At 34.6% G+C, this 24,572-nt stretch overlaps 1 protein-coding gene across 17 annotated transcripts in view; it reads right to left on the minus strand.

The window, feature by feature from the left end:
- DGKB (diacylglycerol kinase beta) overlaps nt 1–24,572 on the minus strand; it is a 377,456-nt gene that overhangs the window by 83,447 nt on the left and 269,437 nt on the right. For all 17 annotated transcript variants that reach the window (XM_035317633.1, XM_035317628.1, XM_035317627.1 and 14 more), the window contains one exon: nt 528–618. In XM_035317633.1, coding sequence (XP_035173524.1) covers nt 528–618 — 91 coding nt within the window. The remainder of the gene's footprint in view (nt 1–527; nt 619–24,572) is intronic.

The raw sequence follows: 24,572 nt of genomic DNA on the forward strand, positions 1-24,572 counted from the left end.
TCAATGCATAATGGAATGATGACCCCTTGTGCAGAAAGAAAAGCTATTTAATGAAGGGGAATGATTCCAAAAAAACATATATCCTTTAACCTTTATTCAGGAATGTAAGTACCATTTTAGGGAATTGAGTTTTAAAGGTTATAAAAACTTGGGACCTAGAAATAATAAGTTTTTTTTTTATTATTTTATTTTATTTTATTTTAATCCTGCAGCAGCTCTCACTCCCTCTGACAGTCTTTCATTTTTCCATCTGACCTAGCCACACTCCCTATTGATTTCTAATGTTATATTTCACCTCTTGACCTCGTCTACTGTATTAAGACTTCACTAATCATCAAACTGAACTTTGTTCCAGTGTTCAGGGCTACACTACAAATAGACATGATAAAAATAATATTTTGGAATATAGGGTCAAAAGTATGTGCACTGCTTTGCCTTGTTGGATTCAGGCACTCTGCACCCTTGCTCCCTGAATTTCAGCCAAACTAGTGACATTTCAAAGATAAAGGCAACAATTAGTTTCTTACTTCTATTTCTACAGATTCATGCAGCTTCTTACAGGTGGCTGAGAAAGTTTCCGAAGTGCCAAATTCAAAATACCAAAATTTGTTCTTCATTCTGAAACAAGAAAAAAAAAAAGAAAAGAAAAAAGATCTTATTCACTATCAATATGTGACAAAACTGATCATCCTGTCTTCCATTATAAATAATGGCAAAGGCTTGGGAACATGTGACATCCCGTTCGAAATAGATGAGCTCATAATTTTCAAAGCTTAAATGTTGGTGTCAAGTTGTATGATATCCCCTAAAGGGATAACAGAAATGTGTTGAACTGACAGGTTCAAATGTACCTTTGACTTTTCTTTTTCAGTGAATATCAGAATATTTTTTGACACTTAACCAGTGACATGCCTCAGAAAAAAACGTATCGATTTTATTTCATGTCTTACACCTACTATATGATTTCTGATTCATGGTTAAAATCTCTATCCTGCAGAGTACTAGCATGTGCAAGCAGGGAACTCCCATTGTGAAGAAGAGTCAAGACAAAAATGTAGCTTGCCTTAGGCTAGCTGAAGGTAAAGGTAAATGGTTATTGTTCCTGATGACAGATGAGGTATTCAAAGAAAATAAAAATTCTAGATCTAACAATCTTTAGATATTTTGCAGTAGGAGAGCTGTATTACAAGATAATTAACTCATAAACACATTTTTAATAGGTGACAGAACCTGCATTTTGAAGTTCATCAATAGATTCTACAGAAAAATAATACAGGATATAAATACTAGTAAATTGCTTAGTTTATCATGACAGCAGGCAGATCTTACTTTTTTTTTTTTTTCTTTTTTTTTTTCTCTCGACAAATATATAAAGACTGCACTTCTGTTTTACTAGATTTATTGCACACTGTTAAATACAATCAGGACACCAGCAGTACCATTTCAAATAAGTATGCACAGTTTTGTTTAACTATCATAAGTAATTACTATTGTGTAACAAAATGAAAAGCTAAAAATTAAACAAACAAACAAACAAACACTGAATTGGAATTCAATATTCACACCTCAAAATGAGGAATAACTTCTTTATGAGGAAGAACTTCATAGTTCAGGTGACAGAGCACTGGAACAGATTGCCCAGAGAGGCTGTGGAGTCTCCTTTGGAGACATTCAAAACCTGCCTTGATGCAATCCTGTGTAACACTCTAGGTGACCCTGCTTGAGCAGGGGTGTTGGACTATGATCTCTGGAGGTTCCTTCCAACCTCAACCATTCCATGATTCTGTGAAATCAGGTATGAATACAATGCATCCACTTTGACACAAACATAGTGCAGTGTGCTTAGAACTTGAAAAACTAAGTTTTCCTGAGCTAGAAATGGAGGAGTGAAACTCAGATTACTGTCAGGCAGCAAAAGTACAAAACCCACCCTTGGTACATATTTCAAATTACATAAATAAAAGGCTAGTTAGTGGCTCTTCAAGTCCCTTTAATTTCCTCCTTAGTCACAGGCAGAGGGAGAAGTGGCAATACAGTACTATCTATTCCAAGGAAGTCTACTGGCATGAGAGTCAACAATTCCTTCTCATTGTCAGAGATGAGTAAAGGTGTCCCCCCCAGCCTTCAAGGGGTGGGGGACATAAGAATAATATGAGATGGGAATAGTAGGAGAGAAAGTGACACATTTCTGAAGAAGAAAGTACCAGTATTTCTTTTTATTATTATTATTATTTATTATTTTTATTATTATTATTTTTGAGGATGGATTCTATCCATACTGCTCTAGGGTAAACAAAATTCTTAAAAAAATCACCAACAAATAGAAGGGCTTAGATCAGATTCAGTACCATGTGACTATGAGTGGAAGTGGTCTGACTTAGGTTCCTCCTGTACCTGCAAATTTGTTAATACACTGACATGTTGACCTGGGATCAACTGTTCTATTCATACCAATGATCACCAAGAAATGTGTAATTCTTTCATTTCTAAATATGGGTGAACAAAGTACTGAATTTCTGTTGGGTACCTTTGAAAACTCTAGATGCTGCTATTCTGCTTTCTATACAGGAATGATGAATAATGAAACAACAGGAAAAAAAATGATGTTAAGAGGTCAGAAAATAATTGTCATTTCTTCTTATACTATTATTAGGATTAATGAACCTTTCCATTTTTTTTCCTTTGAGATCCTTTCCTCTTGCTATTTGTTATTTTACCACAAAAGAAGCATATTTTCTTCTTCTTTATTGAAAAGCCTTCTTTAAATTGACTTCTTAACATTGCATATAATAAACTCTTTGACTTGCACATGGATAAAATAGATAGACATATCTTAGAATCATTCAGAATCTGCAGTTTCAAATTCAGATCTTTTGAGTTCAGAAAATCAAAACCCAGCTTTGGCACTGGCTTACCAGAAAGAGCAGGTCTATAAGTAAAACATTGTAGAATTATATGATAGAAGATTAAGTGCATTCATCACATCAATTTTTGATGGCAGATGTGTTTCGTATCATTGTAATATACCCTAGAAGATTCTATTAGGCAAAATTAAATTAAATTAAATTAAATTAAATTAAAATAAAAATATATAGCCTTGTGAGCCTGTCCTCCTTTGGCTAGCTGATTACACCTCTGTTTTTAAGAATAGAAAGACAAGGTACTTGTCCTAATTTTTACAGTGAATACATACTTATTTTTACATATTTTTTTTCCAGTAAAAAGATAGATATAGTTACAAATACTTTTTTTTTTCTGTTCATTTTCAAAAGCACCTACCAACCTCTTTACCAGCTATTAAGTAGACTAGATTGCATGTTTTCATTCAAATGCACTACAATTTTTATTGAACAGAAAATCATATTTTATCTTTTGTTATGCATACAAAGCACTATTAAATGTAAGAAATAAAGAAAAATTATACTCATCTTTCAATACTGAAATTTCCATTTTTCATGATCAGTCATATAATAAATGATAGCATATATTTTTATTTTTTTTTCTAATCTAAATATCTAAATATCTAAATTCCCATCTTCTGCTAGTTTTACTCTTTCAGATAGGTGAAGTTTATTTACAGCAGTAAATAGATAAGTTCATTAAGATGATTAATAAATTTCTAATTTCTTTCAAAATGGCACAAGTAAATTTTAGACTGGTAAACAAATACATATTTTGATGCATTAAAACTGTAAGAAACTGAATCATGGGATGCTGTCATGTCTATTTTTTCCCTCCTAGTGGAACTGATAAAATTGTTTATACTTTTAGTAAGAGATAACCAAAACAAAGATAAAGCTCATTCCAGTAAAAATAACAAATAAATAAATAAATAAATTGTCCTACAGTGGCACTTTTCTATACAACACTTTTTGTTAGATTCAGAAAGGGAATAGATTATTTTACAGGAAAGTGTTTTTTGCATATGCTTCAAAGAGCATAGCTAAACTCTTAAACAACTTCTTGTTTGAAAATACAATATAAATAAAACATCATTTGTGATTAAAGGCTGACCCAACCCTACCTAATGCTGCTATTGGATTACAGTATGTAAAACTATATACTGTCTATGGATGTAAGAACAACAAAACCAAACTTCCTTCTAGAGCCTAAACACTTTTTTTTTTTTTTTTTTTTTTTTTTTTTTTCTGGCGGTATTCCACACTGTCAAGTATTGGTCAATTTTCTGATAAGTGGAATGAGCTTCTTAAACAGGTTTGAAACAAATCAGCAAAATGGTATGGAAGGGCTAGGACTGCATTTTCTTACAGTGCTTATGTTCTGCAGATAAGTGTCAGACTTAGAAACTTTAATATGTTTCTTGGAAAAGTTCAGTCTAATGTTTGGTAATCAAGGCAAAATGATCAAAATAGTCTGTGATAAGGGTTTGCTCCATTATCAGTTAATCAGAAACCCCCCTACTGCTAAAACTATTTTATATAACCTTTCTGATTAAGCAATTACAAGACATATAATTGAAAAATTGTCCTGTATCTAAATATGGAAATAGTAAATACTTTATTCTCACCTGAAGAGCGCATATACTTCATTATAGTGTGCACACTGTGTCAGAATGTGTGGAACAATAGACCAGCAATAAGATGCAAATAAAAGGAGGACAGACAATAAAAAAGGAATATTTTAAAATGTAAAAACCAAAGTCATATTCAGACTTTAAGGGACTAGAGATTGGGGCAATAACTTATTATTTGAATTTGTCACAATTTATACTGTGGTTTATTTACATATCTTATTCATGTATCTACTATTTATGTTTATTTCCATTTTATTTTAATTAGGCAATGTCAAGCTTCAATGACTTGAGCTAAAAATTTCTACATCAGTACATTTTTGACTGCAATTTAAAAAAAAAAAAATCCAACTAAAACAGTTTGACCATTTTTAAAAAAGACTGAAGAAAAACATGTATATTTGCTTATATTAATTGTGTTTCATAACATATATTTCAAACTGTTTTAATACTGCTACACTTTCATAGTGGGATTTTAAATTTAGTGCAAGGATGGCCTTGTGTCAATAAAATGCTTCTGGCCATCTGTGTGAAAATACATACAGAATTTAACTATACCATGACCAATTTGGAATACAGTCTGGGAAAGCTTTATTTCTTTTGGCAGAGATTTTTTTTTTTATCCAGTTCTATAATCTCTTATCCTGTTATCTATTAAAAAATAAATAAAATAAAAATAACCCATAAAACTACAAGAATTCATAATTTTTATATGCTAAATTCCTTGAAAAGTGCACTGCTTGAGAGCAATACAAATCTGTGCAAGAATATCTGCTCCCAGATACAAAGCACTTTTTTTCTTCCATAAACTATACTGGTTCCCAAAATCTCTAATCACTGTCTTCTCAAAATACCTTTTTTTCTTTTTTTTTTTTTTTTTTTTTTTTAAGCTGTTGTAATTACATTGTAGAAGTACTGTCTGCTTGCAAATGTCAAGAGTTGGTCTCAGCCTGTATCATAAACTTATATAAGCTCCCAACATAAAGCTCCCATTCTAAGAGCAGTGTTCATGAACAACAGTATACAGAATATGAATTGAAATAATAATAATAATAAATAAATCCACAGGAGAAACACAAATAAACAAAACACACATACACAGTGGGGATTAAGTCTTATAGAGAGAATGCTTATCTTTCCATTCACCGTATTCCTGGATGGCATTCCAGGATAGATACTTAAGTGTTAAGTATTTAGAGGAACAAGTCTGTCTCACTTTTCTGCCTTGTTCACTCCAAAACAGAGGACAGAAGTACTCTGATCTATGAAAATGTAGAAAAATGTGTAGAACTCCTCTGCAGGGAATCAAAAATGCCAGAGAAGTGTGCAGAAATGGAGTGTGTGTGAGAGAGATGTTTTTCCACTGTAAAGAAACCACAAAGAGTCCAAGGGGAGAAAGAAGTTGACAGGTAGATATAGAAAGAAGAAAAATAATATCATAATCAAGGAAAATAAAGGAATCAATGAAAGGAATCAATGGGAAAAATATCTGAACCTATTTTCAAAATGCATTGAAGTTCTGCAACACTGAAAGAAAAAAATGATGATAAAATGGAGAAGAGAAGAAAAATAAAATAAACCTAAAAGAGATCTAAGCAAAAACACACATTTCTGAAGACTGAAAATACAGGTAATAAGGTCTGAAAACAAAACTGGGAGCACAGAAAATGTCAATGGCAAAAAGAGCTGAACATCTATTCCAATATTCTGCCACTGACTGTGGTTAGTATCAGACACCTGAGAGATATGTAAATACCCAGGTAGTATGCAGCTGAGAATAATCTAAGAATAATCTAGCTCTTAATATTATTTATTGTAATTCAGTGGCCATTTATGTCATGACGCCTGAAGCAACATGGTGAGAAAAAAGCAAAAAGGAAAAAAAAAAAAAAAACCACATTTTTTGGCACAACAAGCTACTTTTTTTTTTTTTTTTTTTTTTTTTTTAATAAAGTTTCTGTGGCTATGATCTGCTTTATTATAGTTTGCAACTTCATACCTCATTTTGAAAAAGAAAATATAGAAGCTCTAGTGCTGGTTCTAATATATAAAAAGTCTGCACCAAGGAACAATTGAAATATAAGCAGTTTCAGAAATCTGTTCCTGCATCTGGGGATAAAAGTGCCTGTAACCTTAACCATCTGATTTTTTTCAGGTCTTAGAAAAGTTTTCTAAGTTGTATCTGAAATTGCTGCTTTTGTTTGTGGAGTCCCAGCCTGTGAAACATACATTCAAGAGTAAGAGAAGTAAAATTTACAGCAGATTGTATGTCATGGTGACTCTGTTTTGCATTCCTGGTAATGAAATATGCTGATATATTGGATTTTATCTAATTAAATAAATACTGAATATGTGATAAAATAAATAAAATTTCAATTGCCAAAATAAATTAAAATATATTTTCATGCTTTGTACAACTCAATATAAAGAATATTTTATCAAATCCTGTTCTTCTCACAGAAGTTTTCAATAGACAACATCTTTTCCATCTTTTCTCACTGTTCATAGATCTATTATCTAGGTAATTTTATACTTAAGTAAAAATGATTTCATTGCAGCACATAATATATATTAATAAGAATGTATGACTTTTTCTAATGTTCTTTTCTTTCCACTTCTGTCTTAACAATCATATAATTCCTGTTCTGCTTTATAATGAATCATATGCAAAGGTAAGGAAATAGCCAGTGGAGATGCACATCCATAAGAGATTTATGTGTGACTGGCATGATTTTAATAGAGACATCTTTGTCAATTTTCTCTTTTTCCATTACCAGCTGTACTTAAGGCAAATCTAAGTGTTAATCCCTTATGACACACAGCATAAGCAAAGACTATAGATAAGTGCAGAAAAGTTACAATTCTGAAAGGACAATTCCAGTTTAACAAAGTAAAATAACTAAAATTTTCACATTCTCATGTGATGATGCTACATGTAGTTGAAAAGTTACCACATAAAAACTTGCATAATTAAGCATCATTCTGAGACTGATTCTTCCTGACATTTATTAGTTCCATAGATACTGCTGCAAAGCTGTGTTTGACTCCATTTATTTTTTTCTCGTGCATTACAATACAGTTTGGCACTGTAGCTTGCATTTCTGTATGCAGCTGTTCTGCAATCTGCTCTCCACCTACCTGCCCCACTTCCCTGTGCCTGGTTTTCTCCAAAATGTCTACAGTCTCTTACAGCTGTCACCACCATCCCCTTCCCCATTCAGTTCTACTCTTGCCTTCAGCTATGCTCTCACATCCCTCCAAGAACCCACCCTGGGACACATTTGGATCCCTTTCAATAAAAAATAGAAATCATGAAGAATTGCGAAAGGACCTCACAGTACTAAGTGAGTGGACTGTGACTAAAGTCTGAGAGAGCTGGGGTTGTCCAACTTGGAGAAGACAAGGCTCCAGGAAGACCTCATAGCAGCCTTCCAGTACCTAAAAGGGGCCTACAAGAAAGCTGGGGAGGGACTTTTTACAAGGGCATGTGGTGATAGGACAAGGGGTAATTGTTTTAAACTGAAAGAGGGTAGGTTTAGATTAGATGTTAGGAAAAAGTTCTTCATTATGAGGATGGTGAGGCATTGGATCAGGTTGCCCAGAAAAGCTGTGGATGCCCCATCCCTGGAAGTGTGCAAGGCCAGGCTGGATGGAGGTGGAAGGTGTCCTTGTGTACTGGGTCTGGCTGGGATGTTAACTTTCCCTGCAGTGCTGTGCTCCGCAGTCCACATACAAGTACCAGTAAGTCCACACATTCCAGACAGGGACTGATGTTCCAGAACATCATTTATTATCTGTAAATTTGCAGATAAAGTTGCCAAAAATTCACCCGAGGACCATGCACTGTTTCCCAGTTTGTTGGTCTACTGATCAGAATGTTATTTGTCTGGGTTTTCAAGAAAAAGTGAGATTGAAAGCACTTCCTCTGTTAGGGCTAAGAGGAAAAACCATGGTAATCAAAAGACGACCTAACCTAGATGACAGTCATATCCATAACCTGTTCTCTATAAAACCTGATTACCTGTAATTACCTCACACTACAGACTCCAGTGGAGAGCAGAAGTCTGCTACTATACAGAGGATAATTTTATCCTAAGATATGAATAAAAAGTGCCTATAACACAACACAAACAGCACCTCCTATAATTTTAAGAACCTGAGAGTTCTGTGCTAGGTACTCATGCACCTAGGGAATGTAGGGGGAACTCAATGACGTTTGAGTTGTACCTCAGAGTGAATCTGTTCTGTGCTAACATGCAACTGGATGTTCACGAGGAAAAACAAAACAAAACAAAAAAGATAATATATTTAATATATTTCTCCTAGAGTTATAGAAGTGTATGTGGTACACTCCACTAAGACAAACTTATGGTTAACCTACAGCACATGGTATAAAAAACAGCTATTATAAAATAGTGTTATACCTGTCTGATAACTGTAAAGATCTGATTTAAATAAGGAATTTTGGCACTTGCTTTTTAATATATTGTTCTTTAAAAACAGTTAATAGTAAGACAAAAAAAAAAAAAAAGTTTAGTTTCACAAAAAAATTACCTAACAAGTATCTTAATTTGTCATCTAATTTTCCTAAATGAACATTCCTGTAACACTTCCTTTGTGTCTCTTACCCATAATGAAGATTCCTTTTTTTTAACATTTTACTTACTTTTGTCCTCATATTTCCCTTCAGTTTCTTTCCCAAATTCCCCAGTCTAGGGAGCAGATGCTGAGGCACCAATGACTCACTAATCTGAGGAGGATTTTTATCATGAGCAAAAATAAAGCTTATAAACAGTTCCACATTCACCAGCCTTGGTCGTACTAGAGAACCAACAAGCTCTGTTAAAAAAAAAAACTCTCTGTATATGTTATAATAGACCTGCTATCTCAGAGCAAGGTCATAGACCTTCACATTTCATCTTTAAATTATGTCAGATGAATAAAACAATTTTCCTTCCCCTTACCCACTAATATGGGTATGTAAAAGCAGATATGACGTTGAGTAATACTTAAATTAATGAGACCATTGTTAAGGCAGTTCAGAGGTTCAGGGACAGGTTTGCCAGGAGCTTGTCATTGGCTGCTTCACATGCACAATTTCAGCTCTATTTTAGAAACAAACAGACATATAAACCAGTTTTGTTTCCTGTAAAATAGATGTATATACATAATTAATTTATCTTTTTCTCTACCCAATATTTTAACTCCTACTGAAATAACAAAATAACTCTAATACCACTATTTGATTATTGCCAAAACAAAACAAAACAACAACCAACCAAACAAACAAACAAAAAAAACTTCAACTCTGTTGAAACACTATGCTTTATATCACTCCCAAGTAGGACAGAAAGAGCAGATTAAAGAAAAAATAATAATAATCAATGAAATGTAAAGGAGCTGTGAGCAACTCTTATGTAAAAATATGGGAGAATACATCAGACTTTCTGTGTAGGAGAAAATCTTTTTCGACAAAATCTTTTCTCTCTCCCTAGGATCCCTCCAGAAATATCTGAGCCTGACAGGACAGGGGCAGGACTAAGCATCTTTGCCTGTCTGACTGGGATTCACAGGACTTTAAAGTTTCTTCTATCAAAAGAGCAGATTTATGAGTTTAGGAATCCTCGTGCTTTTCAAGCTTCATTGCCTCCTGATTTGACCCCCATGAGAGGACTACTTCTAAGAATGTGATTCAGCTTAACACCAGATTGAGGTATGTCAATGTGTTTGCCTGCCTTTGAACTCGACGGTTGTATTCCCATTGAAGACAAAAGACTCAATGAAACTGAAGGTGTGATTCACAGGAGCTGAGTAGGCAGAACTGCCTCTCCAGGCTTCACTGAGAGAAATAACTGGCTCTCCACTAAATAAAATGAGAGCATTAACATCTAGTTGATGTGTACACAAGTTCCTTTAGAAGCCTATGTTTAGGTGTCTAATTTCAAACTGAAAACCTGTCTTGTCTCAAAGCATTTACACCTAAGTAGAAAAAAAAAAAAGGAAAGAAGGGAAAAAAAGAGAGAAGGAGAGGGAGGAAGGGAGAGAGAGAGAGAGAGAGAAGAAGAAGAAGAAGAAGAAGAAGAAGAAGAAGAAAACAAACAACAACAGAACCTCAAGATAAATGAAGTCTCATTGTTACTCACTTTGATTGCAGAAAGATAATTATATATATATATATATATATACCCTTAAAAGTATTTACATGGAACAAGGTATTTGATCATCCTTGATCATACCTAAGACTTTTAGTGACTTGCCACAGAAGAGCCCAGGAACTGAATTTGAAATTTAACACAATCCACCTGCGTTCCCTAAAGCACCTTAAATACAAAAGCCACCATAAGCTGTTCCTGCTCTCTAGCTTGCTTTTTCTGAGAAAGCTCAGATGAAATTCACATGTAACCCATCTTTCTTTCCAGAAGCTGTGTGGACACTGTGCTTCCTTATTTCCTACAGAATGGTTACAATTCCCAGTTCTCAGGTATAGACCATGCAGGAAAGAACAGGTAGGTGAACCATATGAAACCCATGGGCCAAGCCTCATTCTTGTTCTGAAACAAAAGCTCATAGTTACTAAATAACAATGCATCCCTTTCTAGTTTGTAGGGTGGGATGGGATGTGTTTTGTTTTTAGAAGGCCACTGATTGTTTAGAAACCTAAAAATACCGATAATGCTCCATATGTGAGTCTATGTTTTTAGGCAACATTTTTTTTTTTTTTTTCCCTGAAAACTAAACACAGTCATCAGCTGTGGTTTAAAATGCTGCTCCTTAAATGTGCAGAGACTTCAGAATGCATTTTAGTATGACAGAAGGTCTTCACTTAATAGAAATCGAGACTTGGGATTGAAAATGCACATGGCGGCTGTATAAATAATAAATCCTACAACTGTAACTACTTACCACCTTGCCCTTCAAAATACACATCTAGAAAACTTTCTACACTGAACAGCACCTAAAAGGATGAGGCAGGCTGCCAGGCAACGAGTAAAGGTAAGAATACTGTTAACTTTTTGCTCCTCTATACAGAGCTGTGTGACCGAGTCATTCCATCAGAAGTCTTGTTGGACGATCAGCAAAGAGCTGCTCAAACACTTTAAGCTATGCAGCCACATGTCATTTGTTTCACTTGTTAGAACGCGGTAAGAACAACTATTTTTTTTAATCCCTGTGCACCATTACAATTTAAAATACATACAATCAAGAATAAAATGATATCTTTTCAAAAGTATATTTAAAGGAAATACATAAAATTGTTCCCTATGTGTCTTCTGTGGAATGTGCCAGTGATTATATACATTCTGCTTTGAGGAAGACTATGGATGTAGTCTGTTTTCTCAGGGATATACACACAGATCACAAGAAATCTGCATTTCTAATTTTTGGATAATCATATGCTACAACAAAGATTAAATTTAGAACCCTTGTCTAGAAGGATTCCCTTCTGTAGACAGAGAACTGGTGAGAAATCAAACTTTATGGGTGATAATTCTAAGCTATCAAGAAAACCTAGTAGCTAGACCTGTGCTTCTACCTAAGTTATATCTGTCTTCTTCAGTGCCTTTAGTTTTCCTTCTTATACTAGAGCTCCATATTGCATTTCTAATCATTAATTCACCCCTGCTTTTAAAAATCTATGACAGCTCCATGCTACCAGCTGTTGTTCTTTCCTAATACACTTGCAAGGAGAAAAACAAACAAACAAACAAACAAAACGACAACAAAGAAACAAACTAAAAAACACCAACAAACCAGATTTAGATTTCTTTGAACTTTGTCCTTACTCACTTCTGTTCAGCTCTTGAGATAAATGGAAGCAATTATTCTTTTCTTTAAAGTCAGTAATACTTTAGGATTAAAACTTGATAAGGAAATCAAACATGGTAAATAAGGATGCTGTCATTGAAGTCATTGATCTGATTTCTTCAGATTTGTGGAATTCCAAAGACTGGTTGACTTGAAAATTACATTAGTTTAACTGGTTTCCTAAACTTAAATAAACAAGTACAGATTGTTGGGTGTATGCTCTTAAGCTAAGAAATGGAAATCAAAGGAACTACTTATACATACAAATAAAATGAGGCACTTCAATGTTTGCAGAACTGGGGCTTTATTTCAGTATAAAGTTGAAAATTTTAGTTTAGTTAACCATTTTCTAACTGATGTAAGCTAAACCAAAATAAGCTACTCAAAGTTAAAATATATCTACTTTAACTACTGTACCAGTTTAATCATTCCATAGCTAGAATTTTAAAAGTAACATCAACATGACAAAACAAACAGAAGAACCCTAAACTAAGCTGGTAAAATTATTCTATCTAGACAGATAGTATTTGATATACAGAAAGCATCAAATGCACTTCTTTTGTTAATATATATCCACTGCTTTTTGTGAATTGTGAACTTATCAGTAGGGAAATAAAAATTATCAGTACATAAAATGCTGTTTCACTATAGTTTCATGAGAACTGCAGGCAACACTTCCACTGAGATACATAGATGTATAAAGCTAACAAAATTTAGCTTGCAGGCTTGTCCTTCTTTCAAAAAACAACACCAACACCAAAGCAAACCAAACCAAACCAAAACACCAGAACAACATAAAACAGACCAAACAAAAGAAAAAGCACCAACAAAAACAAATCATAAAAGTATAATAAAATATATAAGTCTAGCATCTAAAACAGGTCTTCATAATGTATTCTGCCATAAACTTTTTAGGGCTGAAGAAAAGTATTAAAAAGCATAAAATATGTTTCTTTTGAGAATATGCAAGTGAACTTTTCAAAATCTTAACAAACAAAAAAAATCAGAGAAACCATGTATGAAACAGCCTGTAAAATTTTCTGCTTTGGACTTCACAAGAGCATATAGGAAGTAAAAGCTTATCATGCTGACTACAAAGGACTTGCTTTAAAAAAAATAGGTGGAACAAACTTTTCAGCAGATCCTATCAACTGGGAGCACAGACCAATCCATCAATCCATCATTTTTCATTTTAATGTTGAGTGAAGAAATAGCATGAAGTATATGCTGAGATTCTCTGCTTTTCTGTAGTTCTTTTACACCAGTCTATAAGTACAAAGGGGCAGTAAAAATGATTATTGCTGTTTTATTGTATAATACAGTGTGATGTATAATGTTGTATAATACAGTGTGATTGTATAATACAGTGTGATGTAATGATTCATACCTCATAGCAATGATTTATTTATTATTTTCTTTCATTTAGGGATTTGCCCGGAGAAAGGGATACTGGAACATTATATTTTCCTATCAGTCTTCAGGTCTGTAGCACTGTACTGAGGCTGAATCAAATGAATCAGTGTAGGATTAATGAGTTGGGTGGTAGGAGAGGTGACATAAGACATGAGCAGGATTTGCAATATAAGTTTCAGATTTAAAAGATCCATATTTACACGTTGTGCAAGTCCTAGAACTGAATGTAATTATAGTCTGTGTGTAATCGGTATGTTTCTGTGTTAAGATATAAGCAGCACATTAACCAAGCATAACTCCCTTCAGGAAGGGGGTGGGGAGGAGGGAAAAAGCCAAACTTATTTAGTGAAAACAGTACTGCATTCATGAGGCAACAGGCCGTTATATTAAGGCAGAACTACACAACATTTTCTGAAAAAGGCATTATTTTGCAACAAAGTATTCCTGCACACTTTTCCTATATAGTAATTATAGACCATGTGTTTGTAACTAATCTAAAATTTTGACTTTTATCTCTATGTAGGAATATGATTAACATACCAGCTCTACATTTTTAAGTTCCACAAAAACATGCAATCTATTTTTTTCCCTTGATTTTGGTAATCCATCTTTTGTATTTACAGCCCTAATATACCTGACAGTCTTTTGTATAAACCTAAGTTCTTTGCCAGACAGTTTATATATATATATGTGTGTGTATTTTTTCCACCCAAGAAATAATGAACATATTATATTGTGTTTAGCTGTGTCTCTACATGTGACAGTGTGCTCAGCAGTATTTCTTAAATTCTGTCCAGTTTTGAAAATGCTTCACTCCTAAATCTTATCCTGTTTCTTCTCTGAGTTGTCCCTTACAGCTAGAGATTTGCTCTGAGTATGAAGTATTGTGTGGAACTGTCACATGATAAATTACCATTTTTTATCCATCAAATATTAACGCTGCTCACTACTGACCTTGAGCACCACTTATGCTCCCACCACCATGGTCCTTTTCTAAGTCAGCAGGGCAGAGCTGGCACAAATTCAGCCCATCAATCAGATTCATACTGGTTCGCAAAAGTTGAGGCTTCTTAAAGCATTTTGTATCATACTGTACAGAGTCCTCACCGCACTTGAGAAAGGTGTCCAACACCTGACTGTTGCTACTGAGGAGTATTACCTACTCACATTGATTTGCAGCAAAGTATTTCTCAGTAAGTATTTCCACTTAACATTTACTCTCAGGGAACCTGTGTAGTGGGAGATATTTACGAGTTGCTTTCAGCTTAAAAATAAATCACCTCTAATTCCTCTAAGCGAAATCAATCAAAAGTCTGTAAAAAATGGACTGGTTGTTTGGTCGATTCTGGCAGAAAAGTAAACAGCACTTCAGCTTTTCTCCACCATTAAGGTCTAAATGGCCTAGAAAGTAAATCAATATCTCCAGTCAGCCTTCTGGCTATTGTTTAGCCAGTAGATATGGATTTTCTCTAGCTTACTGCACTCCTTTGGGACTAACCTGTAATCCTAAGAGAGTAATAATAAGTTCGTTATCTAGTTCAGCTCTCGGTGGTACAGTTAAATGGACCACATCCATCAGCAGCACTTGTTAAAGGACAATGACATCCCATTCAACCTATTTCACAGTGAAATACTTGCCATACCTGAAGGAGAAAATTATTATAAAAGTCTTATTTGCTTATGGGTTATTGTAAATGAAGTATCACAAATGAGGTAAACAGTAAATAAGGCTTTTTTTTCTTACATAGAAACATAAGAAAATATATCTTATATAAAATTGTTTCTTTGTTAATGAGTTAAATTGTGATGAAGTTTATCTCTGTCATACATCATGCAATCCTTCATTATTCTTATAAATCCATTTCAAATATTTCTGGTTAAATACTACTATGAAACAGGCAGCTGTCAGAACCAGTCAGTACTTTTTAGTCATTGCTGAGCTACTAGATGTTTGATGGATCCAAATGGTTTTCCCTCCCTCTACCTAGAAGTGCAGGAGAAAGAACCCTTATTTTTACACACTAGTCACAAAAGGCTTTCCTCTCAGATCACAGAACCTGTGCTGTGCTCTCGGCCAGCAAGAGCTACATTCTGATCTAAGCACTCAGGTTTTTGCTTACACACATTTTCTCTGATAAAGGTACAGAGTCCATCATAACACGGCAAACAAAACACTACTTTTACACCTCTAACATTCGCTGAACTTTTAAACTAGTAAGTATTCTGTAGTTACTCTGAGTATTTTGAAAAACACTACCTATTAGTTCCTGTGAATGGATCTATATTGTAAATTATACACATGAAGACTGCTGTCTGCTGGGGAACATGATACATTTTACCTATGGCCTCATAGTTGTCCACCATAGGGTTACACAAATAAATGTAAGAGTCACGGCCACAACTCCCACACTGCTAGAAGTTCTCTAATTCAAGAATTACTAGGAAAAATGAAACAGGAAAAGGGAGGGGAGGGGTATGGATCTATTCAGGAAAGTGAAGATATTTTTAAAGTTTCTCTAATGAGTAACCATTCTTTCTTTTTTTTTTTTTTTTTTTTAATAGAATTGCCTATCTGTACTACAACCATCATTTAGGCGAGTGACAAACAGACTTACAGACTTCAAATCAAAAGGAGAGTTGACAGAGTCCTAAATAATGAATAAGAAATGCTTATGATGGATCATCTAAGTTCAGATGTTAAACCCAAACAGCAGTGCTCTACAGAAGGACAAATGGGACTTCATGATAGTGGCAATTCCCAAAATGCAGCTTTAGTCTCTGGTGATCTCTTGGTACTGGGATCACCACTAGGTGACAGCTAGAAAGCACCCAGAGTTCCCCTTCGGGGACAACCGCTTTGCTCTATCCCCGAAGCAATTTACTCGGTTTAGTGAAGATTTTTTAGATTATTCCACACAGTACTGTAATGAAAAACAATAGAACTTAGGTTCCTATGTGCATGCCACTTTGGAAATATCTATTACTGTTGCGTTACACCTTGAGAATGGAGCCTTAAAGTCTTCTCAATGGCATTAATCTCACAAAGGTCATCTCAAAATATTTTGCAAAAGTGGTTCTTGTCCTTTCTCCCTTTCTCCTTGGGTATGCAAGATTACATACTACTCTACTTTTCCACAAGATTTGGGGGTTCATATCACTGTAATTAAACAGTGATGGGTTTGAAATTCTAGGAGGAGCATTTTCTTGTTTTTTTTTTGGGGTGACCTTTTTCTTCTTTTGGGACCTTTTCCCCTTGCTATACTTTTTCCAACTTTTGCAGCTTTTTCTTTCAGAAAACTTTCCAATTGTCAGTGTTCTTTCTGAAGACTGGATACTAGAATTGTATACATCATCACAGAAATGTTCTAATGAATACCACATAAAGTTTAAAGAATCACATTCTGACTTATGATTCCCCTCCTCATTAAGCTAAGGACCATATCTGCTCTATAAACCAGTGAATTACACTCAAAATTTCATGTTCAGCTTACCAGGCATGACCAATTAGGCCTTTCCAGAGTCAGTGTTCTATAATTTGAAGTTCTTCATTGATCACGTGACCTACATTTGTGTTTTCCAGGTGTATTACCCTACACTTAGCTATTTCAGTATATATATAGAGAGAGAACAGTCATCCAGACAACTACTTTATTGACATTTCTTCATAATTATTTACCACTCTTCCAATTTTTATACAATAAAAACATTTCTAGCAATGTTTTCTTTACAGATCTCTGACAAAGGCCTTAAGTTACACTGTGAGAAATAACTACCTAATTCTATATAAATGTTTTGGACATAAAAATAAATAGTGATTATAACTATAGATAAGTGGCTTTCATTGGTTCTACACCTGTGCAGGCTGTACACTTTCAGATTGACTAACATGCTTATAAGAAAATATTAAAAACAGCATATGCATAAAAAGCATTTTGGATTTTGTGTAGCATATTATAGATCCCCTCCAATCAACATACTTCTAATCTCCTATTACATAAAAAAAAAAAGTAAAAAAAAAAAAAGTACTGAAACCTAAATGCAGTTATATAAACTAAAACCTTTAGATATTTATTTGAAATAATTATATCTTCAATATTTGGTTTTGCATCCTTATCTCACCCGTATCTAACAACAGTTTTGTACAGGAACTAATGCTCCTCACAAATAACATAATTTAATAACTATTTTAGGTATTTATAACACACCCATATCATCATAGTTGGTAAGGGTACTTAGACCCTAACATCTTTGATCTAGAAAGAAATCTGACCCTCTAGATCAGAAGTAAAATTCACACCAATTTCAATGGGGTCATGATCTCAGTCTACCGTTCAAGCTATTAACCCAGTGTACTCTTTAATGTCTGGTAAGTGTTCTTTAGCTGATATAATGTATATATATATATATATATATATATATTTATATATATATATATTTCCCCCTCTTGTTTTAGCCAGAGAGCAAATAAAAGACAAAAACAAACAAACAAACAAAACTTTTTTGTGTGTGTTATTATGTTATGAAAATGAGCTTTGTATAAAGAGTATTTTCTTCATTTATCTTTTCCTGCTGTTTCTTGGTTCTGAAACAGAATATTTTACCCAAATGTTGGGACTTAGAAAGCCAAGTTCTTTTTGAAGCTTTGCTGAAGTGTAAACAGATACCCAAAGTTATCCCTAGTTAAGAGTTTGAATAAATGACTGATCATCAGTCTCAGTTGATCAATGTATGAGCAGAAGTTTCATGTTACAGATAAAACAGAAAATGAGCAGTCTCAGCAATTTACATAAGGTACCTTGTTATCAACAAAATAGAAGCATTACAAAAACAAAAACAAACAAACAAACAAAATAAATAAATAATAATAATAATAAAAAAAAAACAAACACAAAAACCAACAACAACAACAAAAAAAACAACCCTCACAGGGACCTCAACACAACCCCCCCCCCCTTTTTTTCTTTTTTTTCATTCCTGTGATTAGAGAATGTAAGAAAGTGGAATTTATTCTCTGAGACAAGCAGTGTGCTTAGAGGGCAGGTGCTGTAGGTGTTGGCCGTACAGCTACCCCTCCAGCCAGACACACAATTCATCCTGACAGCCTTAAGGCACTGTAGGAGATGAAGCCAGGATAGGTGATTTGGCTGTGGGGGAAAATGGGACAAACTCCGCTGAGATACTTGGGAGCATGCAGATGGCAGTTGAACTTGAGTCTTCTTAATTTTCTAAAATTCTTCTTTTAAACAAATTTCCCAAGCTCATGTAATGTAATTGAGAAACAGGTGCTTCTGTATGTTTTGTGGTAGGATTTTGTATTCAAGTGATGAAAAAAGTTTTCATAACTGGTAATAGGACTTTTAGTATAGGTTCCTTAGACATTAAGACCTCTGCTGAAAGTAATGAAGTGTCCTAGCCTAACTTACCCTCTGGGACACTATACATTGGGTTTGATTGATCATGGGCTTCTGGTTTACGTTATCTGACTGAAGACTAATCAAAGTAAACAAAAAGACAGACCTAGTGCAGATCCAAAGTATAATGACAGACAGAAGAATCAATAAACCTCAACAAACAGAGCACAGGTGATCCTAGCACCAAAACAAGCTCAACAGGTACAGCAGAGGTAAACAAGAAGATCAGGCTTGGAGCATTTGTCCTATGGAGAGAGACTAAAAGAGCTGTTTTGGTTTAGTCTGGAAAGGAGAAAGTTTTAGGAGGACCTGCCAGTAACATGCCAGTATGTGCAGGGAGTCTATTGAGATGATGACGCCAGGCTCTGCACAATGGTGTATGGTGACAGGAAGAAACAAAAGCCATACATTGAAATAAGAGGATCAGATAAGATATATGGATATTATTATTATTATTATTGTTTTCCACCAAATACACCTGAAGGCATCAGAAGGCATGAAGGCACCAGAACTGTTTGTCTAGAGATGATGTGCAATCTCTGTCTTTTCAGATTTGCAGGGCCAGACTTCATGAAGCCCTGAACAATCTGGTTGCCTCAGAGCTGACCACAGGATCTGGATACATGAGAGATGTGAAGCCCAGGGTAATATTTGACAGACCTGTGAAAATGAGCAGAACTGTTATACAAGGGGGTGAGGGAGTGCGTGCATTCCACTAACATCAGTCCTGATCAGCCAGAGAGGAGGAAAAGTATTGGACCTTCTGTGTTCACCCTTATGTGACTGTTGATGGTGTTTATGGAGGAGGAGCTGGGAAATATTCTGCACACTGTCTGCATTGGTATGGGTCACTGGCCTGACATCCTGGAGCTCCCACTCCAGGCATAGATCTATAATGAAAATATCTTAAAAGGATGTGGGAAAACACAGCCTGGGGAAACTCTAGTGAATTTAACATCCAAATTCAAGGCCTAAGAAGATGACTGAAAATGTCAGGAATATTTTAGATTTGCTTTCTTAAGTCTTTTCATTCAATTAGAAGTATTGATAGTTAATGACTACTTGAGACAGGAACAAATGTCTTCAATTGCTACTTCCTAGCTGATAAAAGTGCTAGTCTTTCATTAATTAGAACAGGTACCTATGCCTACCTTGAGTATTTACTTACCCTGCAGTATCCTATTGCCATGTTTACTGAGGTCCTTAGATACAGCAATAACATTGCTATTATTTATAAACGAGGAATAAACATGGAGAAGAATTAATAGCACCTGGAAAGTCTGCTCTTAAAAAGACTGAATCTACACCTCAAAGTCTGTTCCTTTAATCACCATACCACATATTTTTTTCAGACATTGGCACAGTTTTTAGCTGAGGCAACACTGAGGTAAATCTGAGAGAAGAGTCAGAACCCAAGTTCTCTCCTGTTAAAACCAAAACTGCATTTATTTCTGGCAAAATAGCTGACAAGCATTCTTCCCCCAGAATCATGTAATTTAGAGAAGTGTAGATTAAAAGACACATTAGCAAAATCTATACACATGCTTAAGTGAATCCATCAGCATTAGACATAAGCAGCATCAAAAAATAGCATTGCCAGGAGGTATCAATGACCTTCAACCTCTATAAGACTTGCAACAGGAAAAACTAATGATGAAGGAAACATCCAATATTACAGAAAACAAACTGCTAATCAACATGTTATCGATCGCTCGTTTTTTTGTCAAGGTCATTTAGTGTTTTAAAAAATGATCTCATGCTAAATCTTTATAGAAAAAGTGAGATAATTTGATTTACAAAGTAAAGTGCTATTAATTATGGAAGACAGTCAATAAAAAAGCTGATTCCTCTAAACAGAAGGCAGATGTTAAAGCCTGTGATTTATTATGATTATTATAATAAAATATTTGCAGTTATCAACATATCTAATTTTGGTTAACTGGAATAAAAGATGCAGGTAAGATATAATCAAGCATCAACACAAAGAGCATTAGGAAACAAACAACCTTTAGAGCAGCAAAGGTAAACATATGGATTAAGAACAGTACACAAAAAGGAGAATAATGTTGCCCATTGTTTCTTTTTCATTGCCGAGGAAACAAAACTTTTATTTTTTTAATATCAGAGCCAGATTTCTGTCTTACTGTTGCTGTTTCCTTCTATACTATAGTCCCTGAATGTTTAAGTTACATAACCAGACATCTCAAGGGCAATCAACACTCATCTAAAAGGATGTACTCATTACAAATCTTCCCATTCAGGATTATTCGTATGTCAATAAAGTATGTCAGCTTCTCTCATAACTAAGGGAAGCCTTGGATTTTACTACAAATGTCTTGTGGGATTAAACATATTCAAAGGCCTATTTCCCACCCCCCCCCCCTTTTTTTTTCTTTTTTCTTTTTTTTTTTTTTTTTAAGGGAATGCTATTAAATCCATAAGTTAAAGATTAGTAAAAATATTTGAATTTAAAATGGTGAACATAAAGTTCATAAAGCCTCATAAAACAGACATAAAACTATAGAAGATCAGCCTAGAAAAATGTATAGGAAGGCAAAAATAGTTTACAGGAAAAAAAAAATCTATTTTAGATTAAAGAGTAGAAAAATGAAGAAAATGGAAAAAAAAATGCATCTATCGCAATATATGAACTTTTTTTTTTTTTTTTTTAATTGTATAAAGTGAAAATGGGATAATTCACACCTCTTAGAATAATTGGTTTAAGCTGTCAATAGACAAAGACAGAGATAGTATTGGTTATGCCAGGTCACATTTTCCAACTTTTTTTCATAACCACAAGATTTAAAGAATGTTTCTGTCACTGATGTAATCAAAGAGCTCCAGAAGCCAACACCCACAGCTTGGGCTTTTGATGTATGTGTCTTAATTCAGTCTGGATTTTACAGCCATCTCTTTAACACAGATAGTTATCTATGCTGTATGGGTTTGAGAGAAGAAAAGCTATTTTTAAAATAATTGATTGAATTTCAGCCTACCTAACTCCTCTTCTTTCTGTATGTAAAAGCAATTGGTTGAATAAAGTATCTTTAATGTATAGTTGCAAGTTGCTGGCAAAACAGTCTATATTTAGCCTATTGCTAAAGACTTTCATCATGTTTGCTTTGTTTTCATGTGAACAGCATGGCACTTAATTTTGACAAGCTGTCATTTTTTCTAGCATGTTTAGAGAATGGTCAGACAGAGCAGTTCTTTTATATTTTCCATCAAAAGCCTTATGATGCAGAACCGCTCATCTTCTATTAGAGTCCTTGTCAAACCCAGTGATCTGTTCAGGCTGAGGAAAGACAATGTCATTGTTTCAAGCTCACGTGTCAGCAAAGGAAGATATGGATCTGGTGGTTTCTATCAGCACTAATGCTTGCTTGTGCATTCATGTCTGATATCTTTGTTTGCAAAATGCAACTTGATAGTGTTGGAGTGCCAGTGAGAGTAATCTATAAAGGGCTTCATCTTTCAAGGTAGCGAGGAGCTGCATGGTTTATCCTCTACCAGCCTGCTCTCCTGAAGTAACTGTTTGCACCTGTGCAAAACCAGGGGCTAGCTGGGGTAAAATATTGTGAAGTCCAAGCAGTGAGAGTTGATATAGAGCTGGCAGATGACTTGTATGATGCATCAACTCTCATTTTTAAGTCTAATGGAAAGTTATATTTTTCCATAGATTCTTTTGATTCTTTTTTTTTTTTTTTTTAATTGAGTAATTATGATAGTATCAGATTATTTTTGAGAATTTCCCCAAAATACAACTGTAGGTTGTTTTCAACTTTATAAACTTGTAACCCCAAAATAAAGTCTTTTCTTAGGGAAATTATAAGAAAAAGAGGTGAAAAAATCCCTTGCAATAGCCTGCATAGAAGTGGTACCAAGGAAACCTCTGAAAATAACATCGTTATTAGCAGGAAACCTAAAAGTATATAATTTCAAATTATTTATCTAAATATATATTAAAAAAAAAGCAAAAAAAAAAAAGCATATAACAAATATGGAACCTCTTTTGACTTTCTACTAGAAACAGTATTAAATTGAAATTCATACATCATACTTTATGTTGCTAAAACTCTTCACAGATGATATTATGAGCTAACCTAAACCCAGAAAGATTATATAACGTATCAATTTAAATCTTGTGAACTAGAGCCCTGGTTTTAAGTATCATTCGGTGATGTCTTCTACTTTAAGTGCAAAATAATCAGTTTAAATTAATTACATAAAATTACAGAAGATATCATGTTTACAATGAATTGATGTAACTTACATCAATCAAAGTGCCACATGTTTAGAAGATCTAAGTAACTTCTAACTGCACATTAGTCTGTGATTACATCAATGTCATCTCTTGCATATGAGCTCAAGCCCAGACCTGCCTTGCTTCCAAACTGCAGTACCTCTGTGGGAGACCTTAAAACAAAGCTGTGGCTGCTTCATGTTGCCGCACTCACAGATGAATCACTTAGAATCATTAAGTTTGGCAAAAACCTCCAAGATCATCTGGTCCAAACATCACCCTACCACCAATGTCACCCACTAAACTATGTCCCCAAGCATCACATCTGACATACTCCCAGGGATGGTGACTCCATCACTTCCCTGGGCAACCCGTTTCATTGCCTGACTGCTCTTTCTGAGAAGAAATGTCTCGTAATTTCTAACCTAAACCTCCCCTGGCTCAACTTGAGGCTATTCCCTCTAGTCCTATCACTAGTTATCTGTGAGAAGAGGCTGACCCCCAGCTCCCCACACCTTCCTTTCATTTAGTTGTAGAGAGCAATAAGGTCTCCCCTGAGCCTCCTCTTCTCCAGACTAAGCAACCTCAGTTCCCTTAGCTGCTCCTCATAGGACTTGTGTTCCACTTAGATATCTTCTAAGAAGGTTTGATATTTGGTAACACCATACCCAGAAAACTTACAGGAGTGTAGAGCAGCTGTAGCAGGTGTGCAGGAAACTGTATAATCTAGTCCATGTCAGTATCTGTGCTCTACAAAGTAGAACATGTATTATACAGTAATAACAAGATGTCACTTAGTGCACATTAGTTAGTATACATTAGTTCCTTATGGAGAAGCTGTGCACATAGTAAGGTTGTCTGATGCATGTTTATTGTAATGTCCTGAAATTATTCTAGAATTTTGAAGAACCTTTTGAATGGAATTCAAAATTTTGAATGGAATTCAGAATTTTGAATGGAGCCTTTGCTCAACTGTTCTCTCCATCCCCTACACTGGAAACATTTTCCTAACTACATCTTCCAAAAAAAACACTCTGACTTTAAAGAAAGCTGACTTACCAGGTACTTCAGGTACTCTAAGCCTTCGAATGGGATTGTTTAAAGGTATTTATGAGCATAGTTTTAAGAATCTATTTTCCAAAATCTAGATGCAAATCATTATCTGATG

This window comes from Oxyura jamaicensis, chromosome 2 (genome assembly GCF_011077185.1).
Source record: "Oxyura jamaicensis isolate SHBP4307 breed ruddy duck chromosome 2, BPBGC_Ojam_1.0, whole genome shotgun sequence".
In the NCBI taxonomy this organism is placed as follows: domain Eukaryota; kingdom Metazoa; phylum Chordata; class Aves; order Anseriformes; family Anatidae; genus Oxyura; species Oxyura jamaicensis.